This window comes from Dendrobates tinctorius, unplaced genomic scaffold, assembly GCF_039654945.1.
Source record: "Dendrobates tinctorius isolate UK_male_01 unplaced genomic scaffold, ASM3965494v1 ptg000208l, whole genome shotgun sequence".
In the NCBI taxonomy this organism is placed as follows: Eukaryota; Metazoa; Chordata; class Amphibia; order Anura; family Dendrobatidae; genus Dendrobates; species Dendrobates tinctorius.
Genome location: NW_027361875.1, coordinates 2136393 through 2158181, shown reverse-complemented (window position 1 = coordinate 2158181; position 21789 = coordinate 2136393). Strand labels below are relative to the sequence as shown.

The following is a 21789-nucleotide window of genomic DNA, read 5'->3' as shown; positions in this document are numbered from 1 at the left end:
TAAGATGTGCTTTCAGGGTTTCAGAGCAAAAAATAAATGTTTGTAATGCAGAAGCATCATGGTTTGGGCAGTGTGAATTACATGACAGGTTCCCTTTAAAGCACCACAAATCTTGTTACTTAGTTATTGCACAAGGCACAGTTTGCATTTGTAGTTATAATGTTAGTTTTTTCTATTCTTGTTTGTCAAATTCAATCGCAAATTGTGAAAGGAGAACTGTGATTGAAAGCTTTATCCTTTTATTCTTTTGGTCTGGTGGGACCATTCTGACCTTTGATTACAACAAAGGGATTTGTGCATCTTCTTGCCTGTCTGGGAATGTGTAGTTTTCCAGTGAAGCTGTGGAACTTACACCCAGCTTCAATGCACATTGCAAGACACTTGAGATTTGCAGCAATCCAACAATGAGGTCAATATGGGGAGGGTGTCAATATTGTCGCACTGAATAAGATCTGAGCCTGGACTAGTCTGGGGGGGATTTAACAGTCTTACCTGACTAGTCCTGCTTCATTTGCATTTGACAAGACAGTCTTAAAATTATTATTTTTAAAGAGAAACCTTTCTATGGCACATAAAGGACTTTTAATACAGGACTAGGCTTATGAAAAGATATGGTGGCAATTTAAAGGAGGTGAACGATTTCATCTAAAGAATAACTGCTCTTCAATTTTTCTTCATAAATCAACAGTGCCAATGAATAAACTTTGTAATATAGCATTTTTTTCTGATCGGTCTATATAAAGCTGTCTGCAGTGAGGAATAAAATGACACTTGTTGCCTTTAAAAGTCTTTGTAGAGGGGAGATAAGAGAAGCTGGATAGAGCTCACAAGAAGAAACTGCTGAGGCTTCTAATCACTGGAGTATGGTGATGGGAAAACTGCTAAATAATGATATATATATAAAATGGCCAGAAATAGAGTTATTCCTCCATGTAAGTGGGTAATAAAAACTGTCTTGTGCCCCAAACACGTCTCGGTACGAAATGTATATCTGTATGCATATCGGTGCCTTGTAATGTTGTTAAACCATGTATTATTGCTGTATTTAATATGCCGTATCTAGTGCTGTTATTTGTACATTATTAATAGGGAACATGCAGTACCTCAGTTATGACACTAGATGGGGGTACATTAGTGTATGTAGTTATTTAGGAGGAGACATCCGTGGATAAGATAGCAGGTTTTTCCTTCTTATAGGGAGTAGGGCCATAGAGCCCAGACAGGGCGGGCAGCTCCATAACGTTTTAAGCAAGAAGCCCAGCCGTCCAGAGCCGGGGGAGCCAGAAGTGCAGCAGTATAGGAATGCTTGTCGCTCTAAGATGTGGCAGCTTGCTACATGGGCAGATGCCCTCATGTCTGGGATGAAACGGATGTGGGAACTCCTGAATGTAGTGAAGCTGAACAGGGAGGATGTTGCGGTACCAGTCGAGATGGACGACCTGGGTACAAACCGAAGGACATATGGAAGAGCACAGGGAAAGTGAAGTATGTGAACTGTGCACAACTTTGTGTTGATGCTGTAACTGATGTGGACGTGCTGCGATTGAAAACAAGTAAAGTTCTACGTTTAAAGTAGAAACTGGACTCTGTCTCTTTATGTGAAGAAGTGTATCTGTGTCTAAGGGAGGCCTCTGAGAACCAGGCAAGTGAGACATTGAGACTTTATATATGTGGTGCGAGTGGCCAGGGCAAGCTAAACCAGACACCTTGGCGGGCCATGGCTACGGCCCTGGCGGCCGCTCACATACACGCAATCACTTAATCCCAATAATTACAAGAACGTGCAGCTATACTTTAGTTAAAATGAGGAGAACATTGATTACCACATGGTCACATATGTGCGCCACTACAAAGAGACTACTCATACTTCCAAGCAGAGATTTCCCTAGAAGGGGGATTGTTAAAGAGCATGCATTGACCACAAAGGATTGCAAACCTGGTAGCTCTCTGTCTTTAAAAGGATCCTCTGTGTCTGTATTTTTCCACCTAGCATCACTTTCACATACTGGAGTTTCATAACTGTGAAAAATATAAATATGTATATATATATATTAATATTTTTTGTTTTTCCTACATTTATGGATAGTCATTAAAAAAATAATTTACCGTGTTGACGTTCCAGGTAATGGGCGACCTGTGTCCACTAAAACACACCAGCAATAACCAGTGGACTGGTGACACTGTACTGGTTTGTAGAGACCTCCCGGCGCACATTCAGGAATCACAATTCCCTCCCTTGGATTGTCCCTGGCTTCTTCCAGAGCGCTTTGTCTCTCCTGATCACAGGAGTTCACTTTCTCTACAAAGCAATTTAATATTCTTCATTTAGCAATTTATAATATTAATGACAATGTCCAGCAATGCATGGAATCAATATCCTATACAAAAAATGATGATTATCAATAATATAGAAATGGACATCTGAAATAACAGAGAGACGATCCACCAGAATAATGCCACTTACCGTAATATCATTATAAATAATAATGATGATTCACTTAGGGTATGTGCACACATAGTTTTTTGTCTCTGCGGATTTTGTAGAGAAAACCGCAGGAAATCCGCAGGACAAAGTGCTGCGGTTTTTCTGCGGTTTATCTGCGGATTATCTGCGTTTTTTCTGCGGTTTTGCCCTGCGGTTTTACACCTCATAATGGATGAGGTGTAAAACTGCAGCGTTTCTGCACCAAACAATTGACATGCTGCGGATTGTAAACCGCAGCAAAACCGCGCAGAAAAAAACGCAGCATGTGCACAGCTTTTTTTGATTTCCATAGGAAATAAAGGTACTGTACAACGCAGCAAAATCTGCTGCGTTTCTGCAGAGCCAAAAACGCTGCGAAAACGCAGCAGAAACCGCAAAGTGTGCACATACCCTTATGATTCTTGTGATTGATGAAATATTAAAAGATCTCATTAACGCCAAATAGGATAAACATTTCATCTTTTTTATTATTTTTCAATAATAATAATAACAATGCCATTTTGTCCTTTTACTAATGTCTTCTTCCTTTACCTCCCAGGACTGAGACCTTAAAAGAATCTATTAGCAGGTTTTTGGTATTTAATCTAAGAGCACCATGATATAGGGGCAGGAAGCCCGATACCAATGACATGTCACTTGCTCAGCCGTTTGCTGTAATTTCAATACAGTCAGTGTTTTTATCAGCAGGAGATCATCACTGCAGGACTAGGTGTCTTGTGCAAAGCGGTCCAGCTAATCTGTGTAACCCCGCCCACATCACTGATTGGCAACTTGCTGAAAATGTGCACACGAAGCTGCCAATCAGGGGTGTGGGTGAGGTTATACACAGCTCTTAGCAAGCAGCCCAGTAAGTAACACATCCCTGAAATCCGGCTCTCAGCACCTACATCATGCATTCTAACAATATTCCAACATATCATGTCTAATTTATTAAATCAGTCTCCTGATTCCAAAAATCCTCTAGGCAGCGAGTGAATGTTCACACACAGTGTTTTTGCAGCCCTTTTTTCTACATGTGTGCTTTGTCTACAGTACATGGTTAGTAAAGTTAGTTTTATTAACAAAAAAAATTGCAAAACCTGTTTACTGTGTTGCAGCATCATCTCACAGCTTTCCAAGACTGAGAAAAAATGCTGCAAAACAGTGAAAGAATTGACACGCTGTAGAATTAAAAACCGCTGCAGTGCTTAAATTCAGTCTTTTGAAAATAAAACCAAGCGTGTGGAGATTTCTGAAATCTCATAGATTTTGCTGGTAATGTAAAACACAGCTTTTAACTTGCATAAAAAAAATTGATAAAAAAATGCTGCATGTGAACATAGCCTTAAGTCCACTGAAAAAGTTGTCAGGTCTGCTGCAACCAGCACCTTGGCTCTACTCATACTCTGGCAGCCTGTACACGTGTATACCATCTATAATAATTGTGTCCACTTAGAAATTCAGTAAAAGTCATTGTAGACAAGGTTTGTAAGTCAGTGACAGATGTGACCTCTGTATTAGTCAAGGCTGGTGGAATAGCAGCGTTTCACTATATTACATGTTAGGCTCTGGTCACAAGTCCATTCTAGTTCTATTTGTCTGTTGCGTTTTATGAACACACAAATGAAATTCATCGCCAAAATAAATGTAATAAAATAGCAGCAGAGGGCCCCCATTGACTATTATGGGGTTCATCTCTGTTCTGTTATGTGTCCGTTTTTGTAATGGAAAAAAAAGTGCAGCATGCAGAACTTTTTCTTCTATGTTTAAAATTGGACACCAAAAGAAAACCAGGTGGACCACATAATAATCAGTGGGATGCCTCTGCTTCTGCGGGCATCAATTATCTAGCATATCAGTTTTGGCCCAAAACGCAACGCCCAAACAGTAAACTGAAGAACAGACTGGCCAGTACCTGAAGTGCTAGAAATGCTAAGAGCCACCTAAGTCACAGTAGAGTGACAAAATACTTCCCATAAATGTAATAAAATCTATTTTTATTAAGTATACTATAAAACCATAATGTAGAAGCACACTTTAAGCAAGGAAAATCATAGAAAACATAAGATTGGTACACTTGTCAAAATTGCATGAGCCTAGCTAAATAGATCATCATAATCATTTTAATGTGGTACCCAGTGGTACAAGATCTATATAATAGATAAATATTTAGAAATTATAACTACCAGTGAGAATTAGCAGACTCAGCCAAAAGAACCTAATAACCTATAGCTGACATACTTAGTTCAATGTCTCTGTGTGGACCCATGAAATAAGTGCCCCAACGTACCTTTCACCCATCTTCATCAGTTATCTTCATCTTAACAGTTATAACGTCTCCTGATGAAGATGGGCGAAACGTACGTTGGGGCGATTATTTGAAGGGATCACTTTGCGCAACTATTTATTAGTTCATTGTATCAATTCACCCTGACATGTGATGTCACTGTTTATTAATATACAGTGAAATATCAATGTATGCATCATCTAAGTACTATGACCAAAGTTTTATTAGTTCTGGTCAGCCATGTTATGGTGTGCATTTTCTGTACAGAGCCACAAAAGTTGCCACCAATGTTTTCCAAATTATGCAGAGTTTTACATAGCTTGTGTTAAAGGGACTCCATCTGCAGGATTTTTCTTTGCCTACTGCATGCGTCCTGTGTACCTATCTTTAACATTGGGAACGCAGGACATAGCATCCTAGAAGTGAGGGGAGCACTCAAGAGCAGCATCACATTGAGTAGTTATATGTATAGGTACATGAAATGGCAACATGTTGCGCTTCTGTGCGTTCAGCGGGCACGTCAAAATGACGCATCCGCATGTCCTGCGTACCCAATGTTAAAGACAGGTACGTAGGACGTGTGCAGAAGTAGGCGGAGCTAAACGGAAGAAGTGCGGAAGTAGCCGGAGCTTAACGGAGGAAGTACGCAGCTCAGCCGAACGCTATGTGATAGTGTGTGTGCGCAACTATATGTTGCCAGATACCTCGTCCCTTGTTCAATATAGCTATTTCCCTATCCTGTACTGTCCCTGTAGTCCTGTGTAGTTTATATGTTACCCTGAAGCTGCTCCGGCGGTACCTAAGGCCTGTGGCCACGTCGGCGTTACCTGAACAGTTTCCCAAGACCTGTGTGTCTGAACGAGTAACTATCTCTAAAGTATACTTTGTCCATACTGTCTGTAAGGCTGGAGTCACACTAGACATAAAAAAAATCGGTTCGTTTTTCACGGATGAGAATCGCACAAATGTTTCATGAACAGTGATCTCTATATCATCCGTGTGCAATGCGAGGATGCGATTTCCTCCCATCAAAGTATCCGTGAGACATCCGTATGGCATCCATACGGCGAGATTTTCTCGCCGACTTGCAAAATGAACATATAATGGGGTCCATAGCCTCAAATATTTGTGAAAACATATATACAGTCTATATACATATATATATATATATCAGTGGGACACATATACATACATAAGTCATTACAGAACCCGACGTCACTGAGGGTTCGCTGACTCCCCGCCTGACCCGCAGTGAACTGAATACTTTTCCACGCTAATCAGTTCATGTCCGGTCAGGCGGGGAGGCTGCGCAAGCAGCTTCTCATTCATTCCTCCGTGGTTTACAGCCGGGCCAGGCGCATTAGCACCGGTCCCGGTTGTAAACTATTTAACCCCTTGAGATGGATTTCAGCGTGGGACATGACTGTACGGCGGACAGGTATGGGATATTGTTGCGTTTTTATTTTGGATTTTTTACAGGAGAACGATGGCTTCGAATGGATTGGGAGTGAAATAAAAATGGAAAAAAATGTGTGTTTGCTTCATTAAGTCTTTTTTCTTAATGTGTGTTTTTTTTTAACGTTTTCATTCTAGTGGATTAATAATGTATAGGTGTCTTATTTACACCTCTCCATTATTAACCAGGCTTAATGTCACCTTACATTAGCAAGGTGACATTAACCCCTTATTACCCCATATGCCACCACTACAGGGCAATGGGAAGAGAGCAGGTAAATGCCGGAATTGGCGCATCTTACAGATGTACCTTTTCTGGGGTGGCAAAAACAATGTTCCCTCTCTAGGCTAATAATTTCTGCCCTTGCCCTCTCTGCCAGAGAAAATTGCGTGTGAGTTTATGAGTTTATTCCATGCCAGTTTATTCCGTGAATTAATCCTTTAATTTAACACCTACAGCTCCAAAATTTAACAGACATACACTACTAACATTATTAGTGAGGGACATATAAAAAAATAATGGATATGCAATGGTTTATTATATGTCTCATATCCTGTTGGGTTCTGTAATGATTTTACAGATGCCGACAATTGAATTTTCACCTATACTGCTATCTATAGCTCTATGAAACATAAATATATATATAAATATATATATATATATATATATGTGTGTGTCTCACTGACATGAATATATACATATATATAGTGTATATATACCTATACTATGTGTATACATGTATTCTATCTATTCTATTTTAACCTGTCAGTGTGATTTTACTGTATAGCGCACTGAATTGTTGGCTTTTCTAAAGGACAGCTGTGCGTATTTCTCTGTTTTTTTCTCATCCCCCATAGACTTGCATTGGCGAGTCTCGGACGAGATACGGTGGAAATCGCAGCATGTTGCGATTTCTCTCGTACGTATAACACGGGCGAGAAAAAAAATGGATGATGGGAGCTACCCCATAGATTAACACTGGTCCGAGTGCTATGCATCCATATTTCTCTCTAGTGTGACTCCAGCCTAAGTCTCAGAATCCTGTTTGTGTTTCTGTCCAGTGAACCCAACCCCTGGGATCAGCAAGTTGCAGTACGGGCAACTGCCTTGGAGTGGTACCTAGTGGCTCTCTGCAGCTCAAGCCTGACTCCACCATCAGGAGCCCAAGAGCTGCTTAGCTACACCCCTCCTAGGCAAGCCTGGGCCAGTGACACAGGGGTCCACAAACCACGTGCTCCACCGACAAGTATGACAAGTTAGCAACAAGCACTTGCGCTTTCCACCGCAGAAAATGACATACTGTGGATTTAAAAATCTAAACCGTTGCAGGTCAATTTCCATTTGGAAAAATTCAGCAGCATGTGATTGATTTCAATTAAAATCTCCTCCACATGTCTGATATTGCAATGCTCTGCACCTTCTCCAAATGCAAGTTTGCACTGAAAATCCGAAATATTTCAGTCTCAGGTGAACCAAGTAGTCACACCCAGGAACTTGTACCTCTGAGTTAGCCCAATAGTTTCTCTGCCACTTAAGAGCCTACACGTAAATATAACATTCTCTGTGTAAGATTTGACAGTGGGCTTTTAGAATGTCCTGTTATGTCTTTTTTACATCAATGGCAAAATATGTGATATTGAAAATTGCATGTGAAAAAGTGTTAAAGGGAATCTGTTAGTAGGATCAACCCTCCTAAGCCGTCTATATGGGCATGTAGGTTATAAAAAGTTAAATAAAATGTTACCTTGATATCTGTGATCCAGTGTCTTATTCAAGAGAAATCTACGTTTTTTTCTTAATATGTTAATGATCTGTTAAGATCTATGGTCCAGACATAGGTCTCCTGGAGAATCTGCCTCCAGAGCTTAAAAGGGGAGTGCTACTAGTGTGAGACATATAATAACTGACAGTCTGCTCTCCTGATTTACATGTCTCACATTGCTAATTCCCCATTCTTTTAAAATAAGTTCTGGAGGCAGATTCTCAGGGAGATCTATGTCCGGTCCGGCCCCTAGATCTTAAAAGCTCATTTACGTATAAAAAAAACATGGTTTTCTATGGAATAAGACATCAGATCACAGATATCAGAGTATTATTTTATTCAGATTCCTATGACCTGAATAAAATGATACTCTGCCCATATAGACGGCTTAAGATGATTGATCCTACTGACAGATTTCTTTTAAGAAAAGTGTTCTACACGGCCAACAGCAATACAGTTTTTGCTCTTTTGTTTAGTTCTGAATCTTTTAATTTACATTGAAAAAATCATTATATTTATTTACGGTTCTCTACATTGCATTTGGTATCTTAGAGCCAATCTCTATTAAAAATCTATATTTTGAGCATGCTGCAATTGTAAAAAGCTGCCAGTAGAGCCGCTGAGGTTTGCCATTTGCCATTCCTTATCAAGTTATAAACATAAAGTAGGGCATTTGTGTATTGCATCCAGTGGGCCATGTGTGAGAATATCAGCTCTGTACCTTATGTGACGGCTGGAGAGCAGCGCTCTATAATGGCCATACACTTCTCCGTTGTGCTCTACAAGCAGCTGTACAGTTCTGCTAGCTTTTGGCTGTATGACAGATAGGCATAGCCCCAGAAAGCCTCTCTCCGGTGTACTGGCTGCCAGTCCAAGTCTTGGCGTCATTATTTTAACTGGAGAAAGCTTCTGCTGCTCAGACAGAATTAATTAGTTATGAGACCAAGGGAACGTATTTCGAGTGACATGTCCCCTTATCCATAAAAGGAGAAGGCAGGTGAGTTATGAGAGGACAAAGTTGCTTGGATATGGTCCAGGTAGATTTCCAGCCAACTTACACACATTACTCAAGTGGTATGGCAGTACAACATACCTGTATTCTATACAATCAGTATATTTACTTATAACAGCGACCGTCTATTCATACTATAACACAACCCTGCATTATGCTGCAAACACTATCGTACTACCTAAAAAAGGCAAAAGGCTCTTAATAAAACGCCATTATTCACCACCATTAAATATTTATCTTTGCTCCACCAGATGGAAGGTCCTATGAGATCGCAGTTGGATGACTCGGTGCGAAGCTGGAGAAACATTTCGGAGATTTATGCTAAGTGAGTAAATATTGATGTAATATTATTTCTATAGGTCACAGAAGAGAACACAGTGACTATCTTTACCATACAAGCTGGACTTTAAAATTGATTCATGGAAGAAGTGAACTTGTTGCATATGGCAAACCAAAAGTTGTTTTTTTTTTAAAAACTTTTTTTAAACATCATCGTGTAACCTATGAACCCTTTGTGACCCGTTAAAGACACACCAGCAAACGTTCTATACTCACAGAACGATCATTAATACGATCATTGATTTTTAAACCGGCTTCAAAATCGTCGCAGTTGACAAGCATTTTACGCCTTCATGTGTTGACTGCTGACTGGTTTATATGGGACGATAATCGGAAGCGGGCATACTTACAAATACTTGTTCCCCAATTATTAGCTCATTTAAATGGGCCATTAGGGTGCAACAGCAAACTTATGCTTTGCCCTATTAATGTCAACATGAATATGAGCCAGAGGGTCTCTAGATAAATGCAGTAGTGATGTTACACACCTGTTCCGACTCTGGGCTCTTCTTCCTTCACCCAGATCCGCTGAACTTTGTTGTGTTCCAAATCAGGACTTGCAGGTTGCCCGTCGTGTGACAACATCCCCCTAGGCCCTTTAAGACGCACTAAGACACAAAACTAGGTCTTAGCATGGAGACTTTGTTTAGGGTGCTCCATCTCTGATCCCGCATACCTACAGCTCAGCAGGCTAACCCTTATTTTGCCATCTCTGCATTCATTCACCCTTGCTTCACTTCACTGCACCTGTACTTCTGGCCCTGAGTCTCCTGCGTGTGCTGAGTGTTTGTTTCCTGCGTCTCTGCTGCACTGACGCCCAGGTCACATGTGCCCACCAGACCTTGGGGAAAAAACCTTACTGAAACAAATGCCATACAGTGCTCAGATAAATTGCAAACACATTTCCTAGAGAAAGTCTTTAGGTCTTGTACATATGGCAGTATTTTTGGTCCAACAAAATATTGTATTGCACTGTGACCAATATTAGTATATGGGGCAAAACTGGTCTGAGGAAAAAAGTCACAGCAGCCGAGTTTAATCCAATATTTGAATTGCACTCGGCCATGAAAGTCAATGAATTCATGGAAACCATTTGACTGCACTCTGATGACATCTGATCAAAGTTTGATTAGAATGTGATTTTGCATACTTGACCAGATTTTTTCAGATAAGAGAATATACACTTGTGTGACCCTATCCTTAGGAGAGGTCATCAATATTAGATTGCTGGTGGATCTAACATCTAGCACTCCCACCATTCATCTGCTAGCAGCTCCGGCAGCTGATCTGCAGTACCTGGAACTGGCCAAAAACAGCGTGACGGGGCAGTTGGGTTCCACTTCATAGACTCTTTATATCTAACCGAAGTTGAAAGTCGCTGATCGGTGAGGGTGCCAAGTGTTGGATCCTCCTCAATTTGATACTGATGACCTGTCTTGTCCTAAGGGTAGATTAACACTCATGAACTTCATACAGTGTCACTTGGTGCCTTTTACAGTGACATGACACAGTGCACTAACCCAAAGACTTCACATCCTAAAATTGTAATCATCACCAGAGAATGCCTTCTGCAGGTTTTGAACATGGAGAGGAAGATTTCAGCACTGAAGCTTAGACAAATGTAAGGCTACTTTCACACATCCGTTTTTTTTAATCCGGTACGATGCGGCGAAAATTGTGAAAACCGGATCCGGAATTGGATCCGATTTTTTCACATAGAATATAATGATCGCCGCATCGTGCCGGATGGACATGCGGCGCCTCCGGGTTTTGCCGGATACGGCAAACATGCGCCGTCCGGCCTCTGCAAAAAACGTTCTCGTCTACGTTTTCTTGCAGCGCCGGAACGGCTTTTCAAACAGCGCATGCCCGGGCACTGTGAGTTTTAACCCCACAAGTACCCGGCGCGCATCTCACTCTCTCTCCCCCTCCCCTCTCTCTCTCCCCCTCTCTCTCGCTCCCCCCCCTCTCTCTCTCTCTCCATACGCTCCATACCTTTCTTTGGATGGCTCTCTCATCCCCAGCTCTGTCTGGCTGCTCTCTCGTCCCCCGCTCTGTCTGGCTGCTCTCTCGTCCCCCGCTCTCTCTCCGCCTGCTCTCTCGTCCCCCGCTCTCTCTCCGGCTGGCTCTCTCGTCCCCCGGTGCTGCGGCTCCTTTAAATGTTATCCAAGCCGCATCAGGCGCCGCATCTACATCCGGTGTCACCGCTGCAGGCCGGATCCGGCGGCCCGGCTTTTCGCCGCACGCCGCCGGACCCCTGACACCGGATGTGTGAAAGAGGCCTAAGTGCAGTACCAGTTACTTTACATGCAGATTTGTTGCAAAAATTTCTGCGATTGAAATTCTGCTCCATGCATCTATATGTGGTTGTTTCTGCACAGTGTGCATGGATTTCTACTCAAACAAATATGACAGACTGTCACGCCAGTAACTTGCAGTGCCGTCCAACTCACGGCGTTCACCGCTCTGCTCCTCCTGCTCCCAGTGTCAGGCCATCATGCTGAACAGCCTCTTGCAGCACTTTACCATTCTCATGTGGCCGGAGAGTCTGCATCTGGCTATTGGGAGGTGCGGCCAGACTGCAGGAATTTAACCCGCTGTGTCCTACAGAATTTTGCTTCCGTGGCCTATTTCCTGCCAGCAGGGGATATATTAGGCAGCTCCTTCTTCCTCACCTTGCCTGAACTTAGGTTCCTAGTGTCAGTCCAACTCTAGTTATCTGCCTAGGTGCACATTTGTTTTGATTCTCCTGTTATCGACCTAGCTTGTTTACTTGTTTTGTCTGACCTCTCCACTCTGGCTTCATATTTTGGTCCTGTGCTGCTTACCCTGACCTTGGACTGTCTGGCCACTTCTCTGGCTTTGCCCTCTGTACCTCGTGTTGTGGACTGCCCTGAAGTGACACCTGGTGACCACCCTAACAGCCCAAGCCTACCACATGTAATGGGGGGACTAAGGGTTACTAAACGAAAAGGTTATAAAGTGTGCTGTTGCCAACAATTCCCTCCCTTTGACCTCTGCTCACTGCACTACACATCTCATTTTTACATATTGTGGTTTAAGCGTACAGTGATAACATTTCTGTAATATTACTGGTGGTCTATGTTGCAATTAACACAAGGAATTTCTGGTGGTCTAGGATGAAAAAGGAGGTTAATATCAATATCAATTATACGATGTGGTAGCCTGGGATAATATATATTTTTTCTGGAGATTTAAGGTGGTTTAGTAGTTTACATTTAAAGGGTTCTTTTGGGGAGATTAAACTATTTACATTGACATAACATCATAAACTATAGAAGGCTCTTAACCATATTACTTTTACAATTGCCATTTCATGTACCTATACATGAGTGCTCCCCCTCACTTCTAGGATGCTATGTCACAGATAAGGAGATGTGCCTTACTTCTTACTTGTTATGCAGGCCAGCCCTCTGACAATGCCTTCTTCCCAGCAGTCACAAATCAGGGGCCGTGGCGTGCTTCTTGATTATTGTGCAAGCCAGCCCTCTACCAAGCATCATTCCTTGTACAGTCAGTCAATGATTATTGTCTGTTCTTCCTACAGACGCCCTCTGTGCTCCCTGACTGCTTTTTTACAGCTTGTATGTCATCTTTGTCAAATTTATAGCTTCCGTCCACACTCCTAAACATGCCACATGCAAGCAGAGAAACTGCAAGCAGGGAGAGCAGAACTATCAATGTCAGTGCGCATTATGCACCGACTGTCATGTCACATTCTGTACTTGCTGCCTGCGGCTACACAACTTGTATTTGACAACATCAGGGAGCATTAAATGAGAATAATAATAATAATCTTTTTTTATATAGCGCCAACATATTCCACAGTGCTTTACAGTTTCAAAACACAGGTCATAAGTAACAACGTTAACAATACAATAATTAAAACAAAATAAGATGACCCTGCTCGGAAGAGCTTACAATCTACAATGAGGTGGGGGAGATACAAAGTACAGGTGTGTATTTACAATGATGTATATACAATGATGGTCCAGCCATGTTGAGGGAGTGGGGGATGGATGAGCTGGTGAATGGGCTACACATGCACCCCTTACACATAAAATGATTTTGATTAGTGAACGTGATAGGCCGCTCTGAACAGATGCGTTTTGAGGGAGTGCCTAAAACTGTTCAAATTGTGGATAGTCCTAATTTCTTGGGGTAGAGCATTCCAGAGGATTGGCGCAGTGCAGGAGAAGTCTTGGAGTCGGGAATGGGAGGTGTGGATTAGTGCAGAGATTAGTCGAAAGTCGTTGGCAGAATGCAGCAGTCGGTTAGGCCGATATACAGAAATGAGGGAGCAGAAGTAGGGGGGTGCCGCACTGTGGAGAGCTCTGTAGGTGAGAACAAGTACTTTGAATTGGATCCTATAAGGAATGGGCAGCCAGTGTAACGATTGGCGAAGAGTGGACGCGTCCGAGTATCGATTAGCCAGATGGATGACCCTGGCTGCTGCATTAAGTATGGACTGTAGAGGGGAAAGTCGAATAAAGGGGATGCCAATTAATAGAGCGTTGCAGTAGTCCAGGCGGGAGTGGATCAATGCGACAGTGAGGGTTTTTGTTGTTTCCATGGTGAGAAAAGGGTAGATTCTGGAGACATTCTTTAGGTGTAAGCGGCAAGAGCGGGCAAGAGATTGTATATGGGATGTGAAGGAGAGATTGGGGTCAAACACAACACCCAGACAGCGCACCTGCTGCCGGGGTGCTATTAAGGTGCCACCCACAGAGAGGGAAATGTCAGATTTAGGGAGGTTAGTAGACGGCAGGAGCAGAAGAAGTTCAGTTTTTGAGAGGTTAAGTTTCAGATAGAGAGCGGACATGATGTTGGAGACTGCAAACAGACAGTCACTGGCGTTTTGTAGTTTTGTAGTTCCGCGGGGGGTAAGGTTGGGGGATGATGTGTATAGTTGTGGGTCATCAGCATAAATATGGTACTGAAAGCCAAATCTGCTGGTGGTCTGTCCAATTTGGGCCATGTAGAGAGAGAAGATAAGGGGGACAAGGACTGAGCCCTGAGGTACCCCGACAGCGAGAGGAAGAGGAGATGACATGGAGCCAGGGAACAAAACACTGAAGGAGTGGTCAAAAAGATAGGAAGAGAACCAGGAGAGAGCGGTGTCCTTAATGCCTAGTGACTAAAGAGTAGGCAACAATGGTCAACAGTGTCAAAAGCTGCAGAAAGGTCGAGTAGTATGAGCAGAGCGTGTTCACCGTTACATTTTGCTGTCAGAAGGTCATTGGTAACTTTGATCAGTGCAGTTTCAGTCGAATGTAGGGGGTGGAAATTGGACTGTCAAGGGACTAGGAGGGAGTGAGTGGAGAGGTAATGGGTAAGGTGGGAGTAGACTAGGCGCTCTAAAAGTTTAGAGATGAAGGGGAGATTGGAGACTGGTCTGTAGTTGTTTGAGCACGATGGGTCAAGAGCGGATTTCTTTAGTAATGGAGTAACGATAGAGTGTTTGAAGAAGGATGGGAAAATGCCCGAGGAGAGACAGTGATTAAAGATTATAGTTAGGTTAGTTGTGACGACTGGAGAGAAACACTGGAGGAGATGTGAGGGAATGGGGTCGGTAGTGCATGTAATCGGACTAGAAGAGGAGAGGAGCCTGGAGAATTCTTCTTCTGTTATGGGATCAAATGTGGAAGGTGAGCCAGGGGAAATGCAGGGAGGGATGGGAGTCACAGCACCTGGTGGTTGGGAGTGGATTTCCTGACGGATATTATCTATTTTCTCTATTTTCTCTATAAATGTGAACTTCGTAAGCACATGTAAGGCAAGAATGAGATCAGCTGCACAAAGAAATTGCAAGGGGTGCAGTAGGGGACCAGCCCCAGACTAGTGGAGAAACTAAGGACTCAGCTAGCAAACCGAAGGTTGCAGTATCTGCATGTGCTTCAGCCAACTCCATACACATTTGCTGAAAAAGGCAGCCAGATAGGATCAAGGGGACTAAGAGAACGTCGCCCAACAGGATCTGAGGCTGCTGGCTCGGGACACTGTGTGTGAAGGTGCAGGGCAGGAGAGGAGGGAGGCAGCGCAGTGAGATGGCCAGGGAAGGGACATCTGAAGGGGGTTTTGACATGGTGTACCCCAAATTACTTGAGAGCTGGCTGGACCACCAACCCTGAGGACACAGCACCCTGGCTGGGGAATGTAACTGTAGAAATGTGAGTAAAAGTGTGGAAACTGCAACCGGCCGTGTCCTCGGATTTATTTACTGCATCACCTGCCTTGCACCACAACCACCATCATCATCTCTAACAGCTATAACTGCCCTGGAGCCTAGCTCTGCTCGTGGAAAGTTGTAACAACTCTGCTGCATCACCAACAACCCCAGCGGTCTCTTTTGCAGTGCCAGCTATCACCTTCATTGCAGAATACCACAGGTGGCGTCACGAATATATTTCCCCATAAACTACTACCCCCATCTTTTATTTACATTGCGCGGCCAGGGTCTCGGACCGGGTTACTGCTGCCGTGACATATCCCCTGACGAAATGACTGGTCGGTACAGAGTAAGTTTGGCCCTAGGGGGCGTTGCACTTGCATCTTTCATCTGCCACTGATGTTTCTGGATTGTGAGTCATGGGGAAAGCAAAAGAATTGTCAATGGATCTACAGGAAAAGGTAGTTGAACTGTATAAAACAGGAAAGGGATAGAAAAAGATATCCAAGGAATTGATAATGCCAGTCAGCAGCGTTCAAACTGTGATTAGCAAATGGAAAATCAGGGGCTCGCCAAAAACAAAATCACGGTCAGGTAGACCAACAAAAATTTCATCCACAACTGCCAGGATAATTGTTCGGGATGCAAAGAAAAACCCACAAATAATATCAGCTGAAATACTGGATTCTGAAAACTTGAAAACTAGCGGCATGGCTGTTTCAAGATGAGCAATGAGGAGGCACTTGAAGAAAAATGGGTTGCATGGTTGACAAGCCTGAAGAAGGCCATTATTGTGCAAATGCCTACAATACGCAAAACAGCACAGAGACAAGCCTCTAAACTTTTGGAACAAGGCAATTTGGAGCAATGAGACCAAAATTGAACTTTTTTGCCACAACCATAAATGTTACATTTGGAGAGACATCAACAAGGCCTATGATGAAAGGAACACCATTCCTACTGTAAAGCACAGAGGTGGATCGCTGATGTTTTGGGGATGTGTGAGCTACAAAGGCACAGGAAACTTGGTCAAAGATGAAGGAAAGATGAATGCAGCATGTTATCAGCAAATACTGGAGACAAATTTGCAATCATCAGCCCAGAAGCTGCACATGGGACGTTCCAACATGACAATGATTCAAAACAAAAGGCCAAGTCGACCAGTCATTGGCTACAGCATAAAAAAGTGAAGGTTGTGGATTGGCCATCTCAGTCACCTGACCCCAATATCATTGAGCCAACCAAGGAAATCTCAAGTGCACAGTTCATGCTAGACAGACAAGTAATTTACAGGAACTGGAGATTTTTGCCAAGAAGAGTGGGCAGCTTTACCATCAGAGAAAATAAAGAACCTCATCCAAAACTACCACAAAAGACTTCAAGCTGTCATTGATGTTAGAGGGGGCAATACATGTTATTAAGAAACTTTTAATCAGGGTCGTTTTGATGTTTTGGGTTGTCATTATGATTTAAAAAGAGAAAACACAGTATTTTGACAATAAATGGCTTCACCCAACCTCTAACCATGAGTGGAAAAAAAGTTTTGGTGCCATCATTCATATTCTCTGAAAAAAGGCCAAGAAAGCAAAAATTCTGCCGGGGTATGTAAACTTTTGATCACAACTGTATATAGTTCTGTGTTCCCTACCTACAGGTTCACAGCTTGTATGTGAGATATCAGGGACTGTGGAGGCAAGCTATATATGTGACATACAAGTTGTGAAAATGCAGGAAGGGAGTACAGGAAGAAAGGGGAGGAAGAAAAAAACAAGCATTGACAGTACAAAGATTGACTCTTGGTCAGGGGGCTGGCATGCAAAAGCATGAAATGCCCCCTGACTTGTGACTGCAGGGAAATAGGCATTGTTAACGTTCTGTCTTGCATAAGGTGCAAAAAGCAGACTGTCTTGCGCCTTCAAGACGGAAGGAGGCGTACTCTCAAGAGAAGCAAGAAAAAGTGCATCAAATGGCAATTGAAGACAGTAATAAGGATATGGAACATTTACAGTTTGTAATGTTATGTCGATGTATTATAATTACATTTTAATCTCCCTGGAGCACTCCTTTAACATAATTTTATAGTCAATTATATTGCTTTCTCACAAGGGGTTGTCCTCAACTTATTTTTTTTTTACTGGACCCAGCATAAGGATTCCCCCCTCCCCAAAAAAAAATGTATATATATATATATATATATAAAGAGCTACTTATTTACCAATACTCTGCGATTATACTTTTATCGCAAAAAAGCAGATGTAAATCCTGATTTGCTCATACAGACATGCGACAATGTGCCAATCACTTGCCACAATGGTGAATCTATATGTCCTGTTTTGGTCGGACGGATATGTGTCCTCTGCAACCAATGGCGTCAGCGATGAAGCAATTCATCTGCATAGGATTCTTAAGGTACCGTTACACTTAGAGATGCACCAGCGATCCTGACAACAGTACGACCTTGTCAGGATCGCTGGTGCATTGCTACATGATCGCTGGTGAGCTGCCAAACAGGCAGATTCACCAGCGATCAGCACCAGTGAGGACGCTCGTATCTAAGGTAAATATTGGGTTACTAAGTGGCGCGCGTCACTTAGTTACCCGATGTGTACCTTAGAAACCTGTGTGCTCGTGCCGGGAGCTGCCAGCACGCAGGTTTCTAAGGTACACATCGAGTAACTTAGTGACGCGCGCCGCTTAGTAACCCGATATTTACCTTAGATACCAGTTCCCAGCGCTTGCTGATCGTTGGCTCCCGCTGCCACACGCAGCGATGCGCACTGGCCAGCGGGAGAGCAACGATCAAAAAATGGCCCAGGAAGATCCTGCACGATCAGCGATACTTGGCAGGGGGCCTGGCCTCTGATGTGTGTCACACACAGCGAGATTGCTGGCGAGATCGCTGTGGCGTCACAAAATCAGCGATCTCACTGTGTGTGACAGGGCCTTAAGGCATTCCTGCGGCCATGAATGATACGTCAGTATGCAGTGCGCTCCCGATTCTGGGTATTTAGAGCACAGCTTGATGTAGTTCAATGTTTTGTCCCAAAATTGTTTAAAGGGTTTGGGGGGGTGGGAATATAGCACTATTTTCTGCAAACAAAAGACTACGGTAAGCATCATGTTTTTAATAAATGATCCCCACTCTTATTCCATGACCTAAAATAGTTGAAAATCGCATAAATCTACTTAAAAGAAAAAAAAGCAATTTACGTATGACAATTCCTTTAAATTTCTCTGTTCTCTCCAGATGAAGTTGATAATGTTAACATTACCGCACATGTTGCAAAAAAATCCCAAAAAAACTCTTCTAAGCAAACACATGTAATACATTAGGTCTTTACTTGCTGCATGAAGAGTTTATATGAATGCTCAATCTTTACCTGGCTTGCAAGACAGTCATGAGACAGATTGACAGGCTGAAGGTTGTAAATAAATAGGGTTTTTCTCTCTTTTTTCTCCTTCGCCATAAGGCGGGCGTTCACAAATGACCCTTACAGATGTGACCTATGCCACTGCCATATATTATTACAGCATTGCACAAACTTTCCATTGCCTTTCATAAATAGCCATTGAAAGCGTCGTTAAAATGTGGGGTTTCAGTGTTTGGAAGTGGAGGACACAACCCTTGGAGCACCAGGGGAAAGCTTCTAAAGCTCCATATTTAAAAAGGTTTATGTTATAAGCTTGGGTTGCCTATAAACACAAGTGCATGAGTTATAGCTCGAGACTTGTCCTGCGCACCTAAAACAAATGATGTGCACTTCAGGGCTCAGAATAAAGAAAAAAGTTTCCTACAGATGTGTCTATCCATATATATAACCCAGTGTGTGCTTAATCCCGCAAAGAGCTCTGAGATATTATTATGCACAAATACACTGTGCTGTCACTATATTACTCACGGCAGACTTTCCGCAGATGTGCATTAGTGCGGCTGTGTTTTATAATGGTACAATTCCTCTTTGACTGTGTGACAGTGTAATTAGTATTAGTAATTAGTCTCTTTCTAGATCAGTAACCTGTTGTATAAAATCAATATACGTTTCTTAGAAAAATATTCTCTGGAATAATCTATTTTACCTTAAGACCCCACAGCGATTATTTCAATTTATACCCATTATGAAAAATCTAATTAATATGCTATTATGTAACAGAGAAAAAAAGTTTGCTTATTGCCAAGACTCATTGCCCCTCCTTGCTCTAGTTTTCCACAGCTATCAAAGACTGGTTGTTCTGCCCATTCTGTGCAGCAAGATATTTTTAAGTGCTGTTCCAGCTATTGCCAGTAGGTTTCATAATGTGCCCTTCTCTTTTTATTCATGTGTTTGAAATCTTCTGTTCTCCTAAATGGTTAACTGTTCAGAACCGCCCCTTCTTCCTGCTCTGAGTAGCTCACACCTGCTCAGCTCAGCTCTCTGCAAAACCATTGCTTATAACAAGCGGATTCCGGTAAGGTTTAATGCATTTATGAATATATGTTATGCATCTCTGTTAGCTGGCCATAATGCATTCCTCATGATGTTTGCAATGCATGTTCAGCTCCTGTAATGCTAATACACTGCATGAGTTATGCATCCTCCGTTCAGTGAGTGTAAAGCTGGCAGCCATTAGTGGAGTTAGATATTTCTTTCTCCTTTGCTGCTGTGTATGTTATATTGCTCAGCTTTACGAGTAATATAATGCATGATAACAGCATCCTGTATCATTGCAACTGTTGTGATAGTACATTATCATTGCTATTACCTGCCAGTATTTGTGTATTGTATATTGTCTACCAGTACTGACATGCTGTGTTATCTGCCTCTTGTAGTTTTTACCTGAATCATCCATATCTGTGTTCAACAATCTCTGATATCATCTACAACTTTGTACAGCAACCCTTGATCTTGTTAGCATATGCAATAGAAATGGACTTATTGTTTATGTAAAGGAGGACTTTACACTAGCCTGACAGCAGTTGGTGATAGTGTGAAGTTATATGTTTGATGTATTGTGGGGAGGGAAACTCTCTTGTTGTTGTACTTTTACTTTCGCTTTTGAGTGTATTATGCCAGAAGCACGGGCTGTGTGCTTCTGAATTCTTATCTCATGTTTACCCATAAGAAGTAAATGCTGTTTACTCAAGATAACTTGCTCAGTGAAGTTCTCTGAAGTATGGATGGTCATTCTCAAAAGATACACTCTGCTACAGGTTATGGGCCCAGAACACAGAATCCCAGAAGATAACCCCAAGCAATAACCTCAGATACCGGAGAAGCAGATAAGCTCTGTAAACAGAAGGAGATAAAACCCAGTGAACAGAGGCTGAAGAAGAAAAAATCCAGATACAGAGGGACAAAGGAATTTATGATTCCAGGAGTTGGAGGACCGCACACTGGAGACAATTACAGAGAATCACCACACACTGGATATACAGAAACTCTCAAGAAGAACATCTTCACTACAACTCTCTAAAACAAGTAAGGCTATATAAAAATGATGTGCAGCACTGAGCGGAAACTCACAGTAGCTAAGCTGAACAGTGAAAATGATCAGTTATGGAAATTAAAAGTAGAGATGTTGTTATCTAAGATGATTTATGGGAAGTAATTACTACAAATAGACCTGATGAAGATAATCAAACATGGGATAAAAAGAATAGAGAAGCAAGAGCCACCATTAGCTTATTAGTCAATGATTCTCAATTAATACACATAAGAAATGAAGAAACAGCGAAAGGAATGTGGGACACATTAAGAAAATTATATGAAAGACCCAGTTTAAATCACGTTATTTCTATTAAGAAAGCTTTATAGTATGAGATTGCGTGCAAATGACGACATGCAGAAGCACATATTCTCAATGATGGAAGTAATATCACAGCTAAGGTCTATTGGTGAAAATATTAAAGAAAGTCATGTAGCAGCAATATTATTGTGCAGTTTACCAGATTCGTATACAACTTTAATAAATGCACTAGAGACAAGACCTGAAAAAGACATCACGTTAGAATTTGTGAAAACCAGACTCATAGATGAATATCAGAGAAGAAAAGAACAAACAAATTATTCTTCTACTGAAAAGGACAGTGGAAACGCTCTTAAAGCTACAGAATTTAAAAAACCCTATAATAAAGAGACAAGAGAATGTTTCAGATGTAAGAAAAAAGGTCATTTAAAGAAAGACTACCATATGGAAAGCAAAACAACAAAATTTACAACATAAAGAACATACACAGAAAGTGAAAAACACAATTTCTGATTCATGTGAAAATAATTGGAATGGCACATTTAAAGTAACAGA

The 21789-nt window shown here is 42.0% G+C and overlaps 1 protein-coding gene across 4 annotated transcripts in view; it reads right to left on the bottom strand.

The window, feature by feature from the left end:
* The window catches only part of SMOC1 (SPARC related modular calcium binding 1), a 351884-nt gene that overhangs the window by 63030 nt on the left and 267065 nt on the right, over positions 1-21789 (bottom strand). For all 4 annotated transcript variants that reach the window (XM_073554158.1, XM_073554159.1, XM_073554160.1 and 1 more), the window contains 2 exons: positions 2107-2299; positions 1937-2019 (listed from right to left, as the gene is read on the bottom strand). In XM_073554158.1, the coding sequence (XP_073410259.1) occupies positions 1937-2019; positions 2107-2299 (276 nt within the window). The remainder of the gene's footprint in view (positions 1-1936; positions 2020-2106; positions 2300-21789) is intronic.